Source organism: Amaranthus tricolor, chromosome 5 (genome assembly GCF_026212465.1).
Source record: "Amaranthus tricolor cultivar Red isolate AtriRed21 chromosome 5, ASM2621246v1, whole genome shotgun sequence".
Taxonomy (NCBI): Eukaryota; Viridiplantae; Streptophyta; class Magnoliopsida; order Caryophyllales; family Amaranthaceae; genus Amaranthus; species Amaranthus tricolor.
Genome location: NC_080051.1, coordinates 20,769,410 through 20,786,945, shown reverse-complemented (window position 1 = coordinate 20,786,945; position 17,536 = coordinate 20,769,410). Strand labels below are relative to the sequence as shown.

Below are 17,536 nucleotides of genomic sequence, written 5' to 3'. Positions count from 1 at the left end.
GATATTTTCTATAGTTAAATTAATTTTCTTTATTTATAAAAAGTAAATTGTAATAACTGAATCAATTAGGTGACATTCATATTATGGTCATTATGACACAAAAATGTTACTAAAAAATTCTTAAAATTTTGTGAAATGTGATATTCATTGTGATTGTATAGCATTTTGCTACTAAACTACATAATTTCCGTTTATTTCCAAACATTTCAGACATTATTTTAAAGCAAAAGCTAAATAAGAATAATTACATATTTGAAGAGCCAATTAAGAAACCAAATAAAAAACACACATAATATAATATCTTTTGTTGCTTAATGTTTATATAATTAGAAATTTGAAATATATTATTATTTACAATCTAAATTGATTTATATCCTTATCAACGAACACCTCGATTCATTTTTGTTAGCAAGATTTTTTTGTAAAATTACGCGACAATAATCGATTTACTAACAAAATAATAATTTTTAAACATGTTCATTGTAAAATTTCTTTTATATAACAAAAAAAAATCAATAATTAGAGACTTGAAAATTGAGATGTTAAATTAATAGGTTTAGAAAAATTATTGGTACAATGAATTAGACTTGTTGAGTAAGTAATGTTGTTAAGTAGTACTAATTAAGTGGACAATCGTGAATCAATATACGTGTAATAGCTATAAATTAGAGATTTATTACCTAAATTATATAATTGGTAATTTGGTATCTATAATTATAGCAAATGTCCCTCCTTGGTGAATATCAAGAAAGTGATGTCTAATTTTATTTCCTGGAATCTTTTGAAGGGTGTATAAAGTTGTAGGACTATATTTTTACTACACCTTTGGCTTTAAGTAAATTTTGTAAATTGCCTTTATAATCAAAGATATCTTTTTGTAAAGTAATACTCCATTTTTATTGTAAAGGGAGGATAATGCTCTCTACATTCTTTTTGCTTGATACCAACAAAAATTTTCTCCAAAAAAAGTTAAATATTTTCGCATTAGTCTTTTTGCATCATTGAGTTTATTTTTATGTTTATTTTCCAATCAATTTACTACATATTTTTACACTTGAAATGAGCTTGTGTTATCTATTTAATCCTAATGATAAACTCAATCTACGTTTTAATCTCATTTATGAATTTTACTATTTTTTTAATATAGTTGTTAAAATTCTTCTAGTCAAAGTAAAATTCAAAGTCATCAAAAAATAATTTAATCTTAGAAATTCTTGTGTAATTATACAAATTTTAGAATTATGCAAAGACAATTAAATGGAAATGGTTAAATTAATAGGAAAATTAAGAGAAAAAGGCCTACCGTACAAACTACTACTAATAGTTTTTTATGGGTAAAAAATCAAAATCAAATAAAATCTTTATTAATGTAAAAATAAAAATTTGCATGATTTTGGTAATTTGAAATTAGAAGGGTCCACATTGATGAAAGGGATTAGTTAATGAATAGGGGTAAAGGGTGTGAAGAGTAGAAGGTGGGTCCCAGCACCTGACGGGCATACGTGTCGGTCAGAAAACGGGTCCCAAATCCAATCACATATTTCCTCCATTTTAATATACTTACTACATTTAACTTTTTGTGCAATTTAATATGTTATTTTGATCATTTATATATTGAATTATACATATCTAAAAATAATATAAACTTAATATTATGAAAGTATGCGATTAGACAATTCAAACAAGATTTCACTCAATTATATTTTTTATTACACATTAACCACATTACACATTAACCACAGTATAAAAAAAATTATATAAGGAGTATTTCATGATGAAGTACTAGTAATTTAGTGAATTAAAGTAAATATAGAAGTATACATTTCAATGTGAGTATTTAAGACAGTTTTATTTGATGAGATCATGTGAAAGATGGGGGATAGAAATTATCCTACGTGCTCGAGTCCATATTAAACATGACATGTTTTTAATTTTGAGTGAGATTTTGACTATTGGTTATGAGTCAATGAAATTTAAACCATTCAATGGATGACACGTGGAAATTTTGATATTATGAATTTTTTCTTTAAATTAGTACAGTGTGTGCCCAGCCTTGCTAGTTCTGGCATGAAAGCTGGCTCTATCTTGTTATTGGATAGAGTATACTAATTTTTTTGGATAAAAACAAAGAAATTATACGCGTAGTCTTTTGATTTTCAAGTGTGAGTGAAAAGAATTTTAAGGTGATTGGAACTGATTTGAAATTAAAATTTAATAAGATAATGTTTGACAATGTAAAATTTATTTGAAAATAGATAAATTGATTTTAGCATTGAAATTCAAAAATTATAAATGACATTTGTATAGTTGAAATTTTCAAATTTTAATATTTAACCAATTAAAATTGTCATTGAAATTATATAAAATTGACCCAATTACACATTTTAATTTTTAAATTTAAGATTTTTCCAAACACAATATCTGGATCAATTCAGCATTTGAAAATAAATTTTACAAGATTGGTAAATAAATATTAAAAACCCAAAGGAGTCTATAATTGCCCCCGCAGAGGATATCTGTTGTCTCTTGAGTCTTGAATATTATAATTCTTTATTTTTGGTATTAAATGGTGTGGATAGTATAAAAAATGAATGTAATTTTTATATGAAAATTCCTTGACAATTTTAACAGTAATACTTGTTCAATCATTTGGAAAAGTGATATTAGATATTAATGAAAAGTGTGTAAAAAAAACTTTTTATTATCATTTCTTTAGTATAGAAATGAAATTATACATTATATATTTAATAAAAGCTTACATAAAAAATTATTTTTATTACCATTATTAAATGCCAATGACCAAACAGTCTTAAAAAAAGTTATTCTCAAAATTTTGAAAAATTACGACTAGATGAGCAATTTCTGGCGTTCAGAATTGATTTCATTTCTTTTTCAAATTGCACTTGGCTTTTAATGAGACTTTGTTTGGTTAGTTTTATTGCAAGTAGATATGGCCCATGGGAATCAGAACTTACACGGGAGAAAATTAAGTCACATTGTTTAGTTACCATCTCTCATGTTAGTCATGTTTTTCTTGTAGTTAATCATTGTTTGATTTGTTTCCCTTCACCATTTTTACTTCCTATGAAACTATGAAAGTAACTAGATACAACTACTACCTCATTCTCTATTCTATTAATCTTACCATAAGAAATGTTTACAAAAATTTTTAAAAAGTTAAATTATTTTAAAATACTCCATCCAATTCAGCACTAATGTCCCATTTACTTTATGCACTTTATCCAATGCACTTATTCAATCCTTAATATCTTTAATTGTGCATTATTAAAAATTATGGAAAGTTTATATGAATAATCTTTGCATTGAGACGAATCAAGCAAGATCCCACATGACTATGTTTTAACTAGTAGATTAATAATAAAATACAAATTAAAAGTAAGAGATAAATATTGTTCAAAAAGCAAATGAGGCGTTAGTGCTGAATTGGAGGGAGTAAATAATAAAATTAATGAAAAAGAAGTGAAGATTATAGGTAATAAAAAAATATTTATTGCTTATTTTAGGATGTAAACAAAGAATTAAGAGATCAGTTCTCAAAAGGTCAAAGTTTTTATAAATTTAAACATTATTTTTAGAATTTTCAATACATTTTAATACAAAGTTGTTAATTTTATTACGAAGTCTCTTTGTTTGTGTAGTCCGTTTAAAGGTGATATAGAGTAATAATGTAAATTCAAAGTTTGAGTATTGTAGATTTGGCTTAAGACGTTTCTTAAAAGATTGCTTATACTCAAAATATGAACCCTAATGCTTAAATAATTCAATTTTTTTTAAGAAAAAATGCATTATTTTTGTAAAGATTTGCATAATATTTTAATGGTAAATGTTGGTGGAAACATGTTAGGGAAGCCGTAAAATGGGGCCCGATTGAGAGAAAATGGGGAGGAGGAGTAAGGATTTAAGGAGAAAGGAGACCTATATTGTCTTTATCATAGACTATCCTTTTTAGTATTTAACAAACAATTTGGCCCCTGTGTTAAAAGGCAACCAACCCCCATGATCTGGCCCGAACTTTGCCGGGTTAAGTGGGATATCTTCCTGTTTTTTCATGGATTCTTAACCAGTTTTTCTGCCTTTTGCGGATTTACTTATCTTAATTTTATCTATTCTCTTAACTTATTTTGGTATTAAGCTAGTCTTTTATCATACCTAAGCTACACTTTCCTTACCTTTGTCAATTTTGATTTTATATATTTCAATTGGTTGACATTTTGTGAAAAAAAAATATTAAAAAATGAAGGTGTCTTTTAATATTTGTTTTCTTGCTTCTTTTCCTAAATTCCTCCACGTATTAGGGATTAATACTTTATTGTTAATTTTAATTTAAAAAAATATAGATAGACTAATGCCGAGTTTGAGGTAGATGATAGGCTTTGCTCACACCAACTTGTCCTTCAATCGATTTAAGCTTGAAGTTATTGGGCTCATGAATTTCATGCTTTATGATTTAGCATATTAAGAAGTATTCATTTGGATCGGGTTAATTTCGAGTTACATTTTGAGTCGATTTAAAATTGAATTTTGGTCCACGTTGATATTTACATAATTTTAAATTGATTTTGATGTGGGGTCAAGTCGGGTTCGATTATAAGGTCGAGTAAATATCTAGTCATCAGTATGTTCTAAACACCCGCCATATAAAACAGACTAGTGAAATTTCTTATTATTTACTTATAGTAGAATAAGATTAAAAAATGACCCAATTAATATATTTGGTATAAATATGTTAAACAACTACTTTTGTGAGAGACCGTCTTTCAAAGAAACAATCTCAAAACAAAAAGCTCACATTTTTATTTTCTCTTTAATTTATATTAATTGGACCATTTAGCCCATATATTTAATGCGTTTCTCGAAAAAACCGTCTATCACAAAATTTATGTATGATAAAAGAGTATACACTTAGAAGTTTGAACTCAAGAAGTTTGACACAATATGACACTTAAGCTAACTTAAACTCAGAGTCAATTTTATTTTAATTATGTCTAAAAGAAAATAGAAATGTGATGGAGAGAAATTTTCAATCAAAAGTGTTAATTCATCTCTAGAGATTTTAGTACTCATTACCTAACTAACATTGATTTGTGTTAGATAAGAATTAGTACATTTGGTGGGGCTCAACCTAAGGGGGTGAAGTAGCTAATGTCATCTCTAAGGACAAAAATTAAGGGCAATCATATTCCAACTAGCATTTTTACCCTATGTTAGTAGCTGAAGTTTCCCATATTCCAATTATTGTACCATATATTATGGTTAGCATAATTAAGCATATGGACCTTCGCCTATAAATCCTTCCGCATTATAGTCAACTACTAGTACTTAATTAAATCATTGTCCCACTTACCCAATTCTCACTCGTCTCTAGACCTGAAATTTTGCCGCACTAGTCTTAAATCAAATTATCTTTTCTTTGATTATGTTTATAGTATACTATTTGACTAGATTACAAACACTAACTTCATAAAGTGTTCCAATTAGTATTAATTATTATACTTTACTTTTTGTGTTTAGTAGAATTATTATGAGTTTATGACTAGATTGGAATAATCATCAATGCTTTTTTACCCTTAATATCAATTAGAAAGTAGTTAACTTTTATGGGGCGAAGCCATAAGAAGGCTAGTAGGAGCTCGGCCCCTACATCTCATTCTCATATTTTTATTGTTCTAAAGTTTTGTTCGTGGAATTTATTATTATATATTAGAAAAATAATTATTAGAATAATAAAAAATTAGTGATTCGATAATAAGAACCCTTTAATAGCTTGTATGGTTAATTGATAGAATTTTATTTGTAATAATTTTTTAATATTAAATTTATTTATATATTTTAACAATATGATATGCACTCAGTGAATAACTTACCAATTAAATACAAAATTACGATAGACATATATGATAAAATCTTATTACCTCTTGGTTGAAGAATAATTTTTTCATATATAATCTTTTCATTTTATTGTACTTACAATTAATGATATTTTTCCTTATAATATATCAGTATTAGTTGCAGGTATTTCAGAATGAGAGTGATATTTGATATTTGAACTTATTGATGTTTGGAACCTTTATTGAGCTAATCAAATCTAACAATGTGCAGGTTCTATGCAGCAGAAGTGGTAGCAGCTCTAGAATACATCCACATGATGGGAATAGTATACCGTGATCTAAAGCCTGAAAATGTCCTAGTTAGATCCGACGGTCACATTATGCTAACAGATTTTGATCTCTCTTTAAAATGTGATGATCAATCTACCCCTACCCCACAAATAATCACTCCCTCAAACCAAAATCCTCAACAAGAGCATCGTCCGAACCTACTAGGTTTGGGTCCCGACCCTACGACAAACTCGTCTTCGTGCATTCTACCCAACTGCATTGTACCCGCTGTATCCTGCTTCAATCCAAACCGAAAGAAAAAATGGAAATTAAAAAAGAAGCCCGGTCGTAGGTTCGAGCCAGAATTTGTTGCCGAGCCTGTTGACGTTCGGTCCATGTCCTTTGTCGGGACTCATGAATACCTAGCACCAGAGATTGTGTCAGGCGAAGGACATGGGAGCGCGGTGGACTGGTGGACACTTGGCATTTTCATATTTGAACTTTTTTATGGTACAACACCGTTTAAAGGGATGGATAATGAGATGACATTAGCAAATATTGTGGCTCGGGCATTGGAATTTCCCAAAGAGCCCTCGATTCCAGGTTCGGCTAAGGACTTGATATCCCAACTTCTTGCTAAGGATCCGACCCGGAGATTAGGTTCAGTAATGGGAGCTACACCTATAAAACAACACCCATTTTTTAGTAGTGTGAATTGGGCGTTGTTAAGATGTATGAAACCGCCTTATGTACCACCCGTATTTAGTATTAGTAGTGTTGGATGTGGAGATGTGTCGGATGAAAGTTGCCCCAATACACCTGTGGAGTATTATTAGTGATTAATATTGGTAAATTATATTTTTAATGAAATGGTAATTTTTCATTATTAGCATTATTACATTTGCTATTGCTTCCCAAGTCTATTGTATAAGTTTCAATTCTTACAAAAATCATCATTATGTTCACAAATAAAATATTTGAAATAAATTATTTTTAACAAAAGAAATAAAAAAATAAGTTTCGGGTATACTTAATTTCAAAATAAGCGTCTTTATGTCTGAACTTAAGGTTAGGTATGTTCGCAGTTACTAACAACGAACAAAAAAATCATAATTGTTTATTCGCAGTTATTAATTATGAACATAAGGAAGACAATGTCATAACGTTAGATGGGATAAAAAAAGAAGTCATGTTGCTTCGCAATTACTAACTGCAAACAACAATGATTTCCCTTTTTTGTCCCATCTAACGTTATAACATTGTCTCTCTTTTATTCGCAGTTAATAACTGCGAACAAATAATTTTGACCAATTTTTTTGTTCACTTTAGTAACTGCGAGCATACCTGACCTTAGGATCGGACATGAAAACGCTTATATTTTGGAATTAAGTTTACTCGAACTTTTTTTTTTTCTTTTGTTAAAAATACTTATTTGTTTCAAATTTTCTCCCAAATACGTACAAAAGCTTTTTGGGCTACAAAATATAAATATTAGATATGCTTCCTCATATACAGCCCCTTTTACATGAGACTGTGTCATTATGAGACGAGCCTATACAAGTAAGCCCATTTCTTTAAGTGATCACTTAGAAATTATAAGTTCTCACTTTAAGATTATAAGTGATAACTTTAAGACTATAAAAAGTCATCATTTTAAAAATAAATGTACATTAGGTCAATCCAATTAAATGGTCTCACCGTGAGACCGTCTCATATGAGAATTTGTGCCTCATATATAGTGCAAAATATTGTATCTGGAATTAATAAGGGGGTGGATAATGAGATTTGAACCCTTTACAAGTTGGTCACGTTGGCTCTTATATAATTTCATGAACCAATTTAACCAGGCCATTAACTTAAACTTTTGATTAAGTTAATTCTTTAATATGATAGCAAAATTCAACGCGATGAAAAATATTACCAATTCGAATCTCATTTATCACTTATTTCAAGTGGAATATCAAATGAAATCTATAAACATTTTTGAAACTAGCTTTATAAATTTAACAATTATAATATATTCGAACCTGTTAACAAGAAGAATTCATTAGTATTTCACTTTTACATATTTGTAAGACTACAATATTTTAATTGACATATTATTTGTTATAAAAAAACCCAATATATTATTAGATTTGTAACATGCTCAATATATCACATAAAATTACATACAATCACAAAAGAAATTAGCTTGATAATTAACTACTAATTTCCTTACAATTATTATTTGAAAACTCTATGAAACATAATGTCAAAGTAAAAAAAACAAATATTAAGATACAAAATATAAGATTTGACTCTATCTCTTGTTGTTATCATCCAAATTGTTTAGTGATGTTCCCTTCTTGACTTCTAGGTTTATCATATACATATGTATCAATTGTCTCTATTATAAGGGAAGAATATAATTAAGCAAAGTAGGGCAATGTTTGATAAAAACCACAAAGTTATAAATAGTATGATGGATTGATTAAGAATATGCTAAAAAAGTAAGGATGTGAAGAAGATGAGTAGGGCAAGGTATTGTTATTATGAAAATGGACGTGCATGGAAAATTCCATTGTAGTTTGGGTCAAATCTTCTTACATGCATTTTTTTACAAATAAACTTTCCACAATATCGGCTGTTGATGTACAAGCTAAGGGGGACCCTAATTGCCCTATTCTATAAATCTCTACCTAAAATATACCAATAATTTATCACATATCTTATCATTTAACTATATTATCTGTTTTTAACATATATATATAAAAGTATAGAAAATAAAAAAAATTCAAATTAGATGCAAAAGAAAAAATAATTATGAATATTAACTTCTCTAGAATTTGTTACACAATAAATAATTTACATTTACCTCTACAATCTATGCTATTCAAGGTTTGCACATAACTAATGAAGAAAAGGGTAAAAGTGGGCATTTTTGTTCATATTATAAGTGGGGTTACATCATTTAGTGGAATAATTATGGGATCTAATTTAGAAGAAAAAACAATAATTATAAATTTTAATGAGGCATAATTTAGAAAATGGATATAACTTATTTGAGCCTAATGACCAAAATGTTAATCTTTAATCTTTAAATAATAAAAGTAGATAATATGGGGGAAACAATTACAAATAGAATGGACCATAAAAACTAATAAAACAAACGAACGTGTCGAGAATTGAAAAAAGGTCCTCCTTTAGTATTGGCTATAACACTAGAGCATGAACAAAAATATACAAAAGAAGAGGTAAGAATTATTTGTGACAAAACCATATGGAATTGGTGTATTTTAGCATCAAAGTCAATACAAAAGTAGGAAGATAGGGAAACATGGGAATCCGACAAGAGAGAAAGTCTTAGTCAATAACGGTTATTTGTAAGGTTAATAAATCATCTTTATATGGTAGGATGTGATAGAGTGAGAGTTTGTTGTTTTAATTTATCTTTTCTAAATTTATTTATTTTAATATTATTCTTTTTATCTTTTTGTGGCGATTTGCAAATCACGATCATTGATTAAAAATTTTTGCTCCACAAGGCAAGTATAAACAAATACAAGAAAAACAATACTAGTAATACTCAACTTGTTATCCAATACTCTCATCCGCTGCTATTAAGAAATTGCAATATTTTTTAGTTTGTTATTTTAATATCACTATAATTTTTTTTTCACAAACTTTCAAATGAATTGTTCCCATAGTGAGACTATTTCTATTGAATTAGTTCAATATATATTTACTGACTACTGTCTTAAAGTAATAACTTATAACCTTAAAGATATTACTTATGATTTTTTGGCTGTGGTCACTTTTTATAGTTTAAAATGATCATTTATAACATTAAAGTGATTATTTACAATTTAAAGTAATCAATAAGAGAATTGAGTTAATTATATGAGTTCGTTTCATGGTGAAACAGTCTTATATAAAACCAGTTGTTTTCTTTTCTTATTCTGATCTCATCCATACATTTTAACTTTTTTTTTTTAATACTTTCATATAATACATATGGTCCCACAATTTTTATATCTTTGTGAAAATTTTCATTAGGGGTTGTTTGGCACATGGGATTTGAGAAAGGAAATGAGACTTTTTTCCAAAAAAGGTCCAAGTCCTTATTTGTTTAAAGGGAATGGAAATAGGGAATGGGTATAAGAAAATGAAAAAGTCCCTAAGAATTAAGTCGTGTGGGAGGGTGGTAATTGGTGAGACTCTTATTTTCTACTATTTCTTCCAAGTACCTAATATGACAAACAAGGAATAAGACTTTTTTATCTTAAAAGTCTCATCATAAAAGTGTCATTTTAAAGTCTCGTAAATCCTATTCCCTTGTGCTATACACACCCTTAGTGTAATATCTTAGGGAGGAAGGGGGGGCGTACCCATTATCCACCGCAAGTTGGCCCGGTAAAACCGGCCGGTCGGATGTAGCGTGATAGCCAGTTAAGCTTGGGTTTGATATTTTAACTAACTTTTTAATAGTGTTTGGTTATTGAAATAACAAAAACAAATGTGGTTTTGTTTTTAGTCCTAATATCAAATGGACCGTCCATGTGATTTGCTTTTTGTATAATTTGCATGAAAGGACGCGAAGCTAAGATCTAGGAGAGTGTTAGTAATTTAATCATGTTATTATATAGTTTCGAGATTTGACTTGTATTAATTTATTAATTATAATCATCTTCTCTGTTATAATTGCACGAAAGAAAATTTATCTTGTGATTAAATATTTTTTGGGGTTATTATAAACTAATTTCAATTAAATTAGAATTAAAGATTGAAATATGTATTATCATCATCATTATATCTAGTGTATTCCGCTAATAGAAAACTATGATCAGGGTCTGAAGAGAGAAGAACGACGTCAGCTCATACCCATAAAGGAGGGTGTGGTCAAAGAGTCTCTCGGCTCGAGAAAGGTCTTCAAAGAGAGAGAAACCTGCAACTTACAAAAAGAATAAATAAAATACGTACAAATAACTAAAAATAAAGATAAAAGTAAAGAAGGAGGTAAAGAGCGATAAATAAAGGGAATGAATAATAACAAATGATAGGTAAAAGGGATGGTTTTAGTAATCTAAGACGTGGATAAGCCGCCGCCAACTGCCCCTATCCCTGGTCATGTCTTTGGAGAGGTGAAGTTCATGCATGTCACTTTTAATCTTTTCCTCCCACGTTCTCCTAGGTCTTCCTCAACTTCTCTTGCCTCCACAATGATGCATTTGATCCTTCTTATAGAAGCGTCATGTGTCTTTCTCTACACATGCCCAAACTATCTCAACCTGTTCTCCCGCATCTTTGCAGAGAGAGGTGCAACTCCTAACTTCTCCCTAAACTCCTGGTTTCATATCATATCCATCATAGTATTACCACACCTCCACCTCAGCATACGCATTTCTGTTACTTCCATCCTCTGTTCAAAAACCTTCTTTACGGGCCAACATTCTGTCCCATACAACAACGTCAGCCTAATTGAAAAATATATTATATTAAGGGAAATTCTACTTGGTAGACACGAACTTTTACAAAAGGCCAATGATAGCATATCTTTAAAAAAATTCCACAAAATAGCATTGTACTTCTGGAATTGAAGCTGTCGTAACATTAATGCCAAAAAAGTTAGATTATACATTAAGTTGTGAAATTTCGTTTTTACCCTTGTCTTTTTTCATTAAAATACATTAACCTTCTTTTCTTAAAATTCCACAAAATAGCATTGCACTTTCGGAATTTAAGTTGTCGTAACATTAATGCCCAAAAAATGTTAGATTATACGCTAAGTTGTGAAATTCCAAAAGTACAATGTTATTATGTGAATTTTTTTTAAGATTTTCTACCGTTGGCCTTTTGCAAAAGTTCGTGCCGACCATGTAGATTATATTTTTCATAAAATGACTAGTAATGGGCTAATGGCTAATGAATAATAAATAGGAAAATGTTTTGCGAATAATCCCACCTATTGCTCTTGTGAATAATCCATATTATTAATTATTTTTAAATAATCCAACTTTTGTATGTTGTTTGCTGACAGCACCCCTTTCCACATTTTAATCAATTACCGTAGATAAGTACTAGCCGTTTCATTCAGTTCTTCCTCCTCCTTATGCTTCTTCGTTGGTTTAACCCTACTCCTCTTTGGTGGTAGGTAACTATAATAACCGATTAAAATATGACAAGGGGTGACATCAGCAAAAAGTATATGAAGGTTGGACTATTTATATATAATCAAAGTTGAGATTATTCATAGCAGATGGGAAACAGGTGGGATTATTCAGGAGAATGTTTCCTATTGCACAAATTCTTGTATAAGACGATTTCATTATGAGACACGTCCTATACTTGGGTTAATTACCCTAATAATCGAAATTTTTAGCCTAAAAACTCTTATTTAAGGTCATTTCACCAAGAAATGATCTATCATAAATTTTTTTAATGAATTCTGTGTTAATGAACTTGGATAAGAATTTAAAAAAAAAAAAAAAATTTTATCAATTCTTTGTGTTACCTTTTCGCTATCGGCTCATAGCACTTTTGCTTGCTCTTGGTGGGAAATGCATCTTCACTTTTAGTTTTACTAGTTAAATGAGAATTGCTTGTTGATTGTCTGTTTGATGCACATTATTAAAATAGCAGACAACATTCTTCTAAGTGTTAACCACTACCAAAATATAGTGATTTGACCTTAATTTGATAAGGCACGAAGAGTTACAAATTTAAAGAATTTGTCAATAATAGATGATATACTGTAAAACAATATAAATTAAAAAAATAAAAACACCTAATGTGAATATTAAATACTTACTTGAAATTCTATAAACACTTACTAGAAATACTATAAATATCTATTATAGATACTATAAATCCCTATATTAATACTATAAAAACCTACTAATAGTACTATAAACAACTATAAACACCTACTAGTAAAACTATAAATACCTACTGTGATTTTAATAAATACCTACTATTAATACTATAAATGCCTAACATAAAAATCCACAATTTGACTACTACAAACATCTACTTGAGGTACTAAAAGACCCTACTTAAAATAACATAAACACCTACATTAATATCGATACAAACCTAATATAATATTGTAAGTAAAAGCATATCATATTAGTGTTTACAACATCAACAGCCAAGAGTGAAACGATAAAAACAATTCATTCAAGAGATAAAAATCGTTAAATAAATTGTAAAAAAATTATGAAAGAAAATCATATAAATAAATACTTACTCAGTGTGTGCATCCAAACAGATAAACACACAGAATTTGGTTTGGATTTGTTGCAAATTACTTCTTCTCCAAACCATTTATGATACTTTGACCCAGCTCACTTCTTCATCCTTCCTCAAAATCGTTTGATTTTTTCGAGTAGCAATTTACGAAATGCGTTAGTAGATTAATTAACAAAGCCACGTATTATTAAAATCAATTTAAAATAATAAAAACTTTTTAAAAAGACATATTGTATATATAAAAAAAATTTAGACATTTATTATAAAATACCTTCATCATTCCTTTTCAACATCATTTCAGCCAATTCCATATCCTTAAGATTAATTAACAAAGACACGCATTATTAAAATCACTTTAAACTAATAAAAAGTTTTTCTAAAAGACATTGTATATATAAAAATCTAGACATTTATTATAAAATACCTATGTTGAACCATGTTAAAATTTACTGTAAACTCTATAAACACCTGCTCTAAATAATAAATACCAACTTGTTTAATGTATTGGTATGTAAAAACACCTACTTAATGTATAATAAATACCTACTTAAAATATAACCAACAAGAAGTTGAGATAGAGAATGAAGTAAGTGCATCATATTATTTAAAATTTTTATTTTTTTTAACGTCTTTTTTTAATAGCTTAGGTTGGTCTAAATAGATGGTCTCCTTGAGAAATCGTCTCAAACAAATTTTTTTAATATACTTTATACCCAATAAATCATACTCCCTCTGTCCTCTTTGATTTGCCTCAAAGAGAAAGAGGGTAGTTTTTAAAAATGTGGTAATAAATGAAGAGAGAGAATGAATTGTGTGAATTAAATTAAAATAGAGTTAAAATGTATGGATGAGATTAAAAAAAAGTGATGGGTCATCACCGAAAAATAGAAATGATGCAAATTAAGTGGAACAAACCAAAATAGAAAATGCTGCAAATTAAATGGGACAGAAGGAGTAATTAATAACTATGGTCTATGTGGAACACATACTTACTAGAAAATTTGAACAAAATAAAATTATTTTTAAAAAAATTTCAAAATAGGCTTTGAAAAAATTTTATTCCGAAAATAAGTGTTTTCATGTCAAAGTTGACATCATGTATTTATTCGTTGTTACTAAAAGTGAGCAAAGAAACTGATAAAAAAAGTCATAACGTTTGAAAGTATAAAAAAACAATGCTTGTTCGCTATTATCAACGGCGAACAAACTAAGCTTGATAATTTTTGCTGCAAAGAACAAAATCTTGATAATTTTTGTTTCTTATTCACCATTAGTAACAATAAACTAAGCTTGAGCTTACGCTCAAAAATAAAAACGCTTATTTTGAGAATTAAAATTTTCCGAAACTTATTTTGTGAATATTTTTTAAAAAAAATATATTTTATTCAATTTTGCTTATATGAACCGATTTGCCTACCTATGGCTATAATCAGTTAGTTAACCCGTCCAAATGTGAAAAATTGAAATGAATAAGACAATTTATCATAAAAATGAACGAAATAAGATAAGTTTCAACTTATTTCCAAAAGTAAGCGTGCAATTCCCAAACCTGTGGTTTGGGGGGCTGTTCGCAGTTACCGGTCAAAAAAAAAATAGTTGTTCGCAGTTTGTAACTGCGAACAACTGTTTGACTTTTTTTGACCTTTTCGTAGTTAGCAACTGCGAACAGCTACTTTAATTTTTTTTCCTAATTATTGAGTTGTTGTTATTTGTTGTATCTGGCATCAGAGACATCAGAATAAGTTATTACAAGTCAATGTATGATCAGGCGGGATGATTCATCGCCAAAAGTCCGAACATTCATAAGTCAAAGCTTGGAGGCTATGATAAAGTAAATAATCATATATATACAACTAAATATATACAAATGTTTAAAATATACAACTAAATAAACATATATATATATATATATATATATATATATATATATATATATATATATATATATATATATATATATATATATATATATATATATATATATATATATATATATATATATATATATATATATATATATATATATATATATATATATATATATATATATATATATATATATATATATATATATAACGAAACGCTAACGTTCATGACCCTCTTTTACCCTATCCAACTGAGTTGGTCTCCTACGCCTCCTATGGTAGTAAGAGGCATTCGTGTGTCTCTCTGGCAGAGGAGGGGACTAGTATTGTGATGGCTGGGATGGCCCAGCCTGCGAGGTCCCCGCAACGTCAACGAGGTATGAAAGGTCCATCTCCTCCAAATGATAGTATAAGCAGGAGATGAGACGTGCGCATCGGCGGTAGCCGGTGAGGACTCCGCAGCGACTTCCGGTATGAAGTGTTGGAACTACGTGCCGACGAGCATGCCTTGTGCAATCTCCCTCACCGGCTCCTCGTGGCTGTATCGCATTACTGATGCCGCACCTTGTGCCTGCAATTAATATTTAGTTAATCTAATATTATATTATGTAATCGACAACTTAATCATTTAAATGCAAATGAAGACTTACAAATTGCGTCATCGTAGGCGCAGCAGGAGCATAATGTGATGCTGCGATGATGCCACGTGGTGTCATCCATCGGCGAGTGACGGAGAGGAACCACGGCATGTAGTCCGGTGTAGTAGGTGCGCCATGAACATCGATCGGCGCACCTTGGGCCAGCAGCTCAAGTCTACGATCCCAACGAGCGATGTGGCGCCAGTTGATCTCCATCCAGGTCAACGTACACTGATTCTTGCGCGAAATCAGGTGCAACTCGGGTTCAATGTCGCAAGGCGGTGGAATGCTCTGTACCAACCCATATTGGCACAGTGCGCGCTCTGGTAGATGTACTTCGACAATGTCGAAGCATATGAGTAGCACAACAACCCTCCACGCACCTGACTGTATCCCCGAGTGCTCGGGAACAACTGCGTAGGCTTCGGCAGGGTACGGGTCCCATAAAAACTATAATATATGTTATGAAAATGTAAATAATGTGTTAATTAAATTGCAGTTAAGTGTTAATGAGTACTAAAATATTTACCTGGTAGGGTCGTAGCAGGTCTAACTGATCTCGATAGAATCCGAGACTGGTCTTGATGTGCTTGCGCTTCCAGTGTGCAAAATTCCACCGTGAACCATATGCAGCATCTGGTGGGGGTTGTTGCGGAGGAGCAGCATCTCCACGACGCTTCTATAAGGTTGGTCGATAAGAATATGCTCCCACGCCCACGCCCACGTCATCAATCGAGAAAATTGCCTCTAGTTTTGTAGTCTAGATTGCCTTTAAGCCATTCAGTACCTTAACTTGTTATCTTTGCTCAGCAGTTTTACCTAACAACTTCTTCAGCTGAACATTACCCATAGCACGATTAAAGTTGCTAAGCAAATAACGTAAGCAAAACCTATGATAGGCATTAGGTGGTTGCCACTCCAGCTCTTCCATAGTTGCTATAATACCCGCGTGTCTAACAGAAATAATGCATAAACCCATCCTTTGTGTGACATGCTTACGAATACAAGCCATGAACCACGACCATGCACTTATACACTCCTTCTCTACCAAGGCAAACGCTAATGGAAAAATTCCCTTATCACCATTTTGCGCAATGACAGTCAATAAGGTGTGACAAGTGTGTGCCGTCAATGGCGATAAGAGGTTTACAATGATTGAAACCTTCAATGCAAGGTTTAAAAGGCCCAAAAGACAGGTTGGAAGGTCCTAATATTAGGTCGCACATATACACCCGTGTCATTGTCTTCCTTAAAAAACAACTCAAGTACTAAGCCCAGGTTGGAATGTTGCAAAGCTTCTAAAAAGCGTGGAAGGAGTGAGTAAGAACCTTTCCAAATTCCATATATGGACAACAAAGCTTGTTGCTTAGCATACCACGCTTGCTTATAATTCACTTATACACCAAAACGATATTTAACCATCTGCCGTACTACAGATACCTTGATGGATGGGTCTTTCGCAACACAATTTCTAATGAAATTGTTAACGACAAAAGATGTCAACTGAATGTGACAAGCCAAAACAGTGTCACTATCCAAAACACCAGACCCATGCTTACCCTTATAAGTAACAATACACCATGAAGACAAATATGAATCGAGCGTAGCCCTAAGTCTCCACGAACAGCCCCGCTTACACTTCAAGGTAAGGACAGTTTGGTTTTTGAGGTCTCTGTTTATACTCCAC

The 17,536-nt window shown here is 30.5% G+C and overlaps 1 protein-coding gene across 2 annotated transcripts in view; it reads left to right on the top strand.

The window, feature by feature from the left end:
- LOC130812619 (protein kinase G11A) overlaps positions 1 to 7,002 on the top strand; it is an 8,540-nt gene extending 1,538 nt beyond the window's left edge. For both annotated transcript variants that reach the window (XM_057678145.1, XM_057678146.1), the window contains one exon: positions 6,121 to 7,002. In XM_057678145.1, coding sequence (XP_057534128.1) covers positions 6,121 to 6,955 — 835 coding nt within the window. In that variant the 3' untranslated portion in view covers positions 6,956 to 7,002. The remainder of the gene's footprint in view (positions 1 to 6,120) is intronic.
- Positions 7,003 to 17,536: the final 10,534 nt, after the last annotated feature.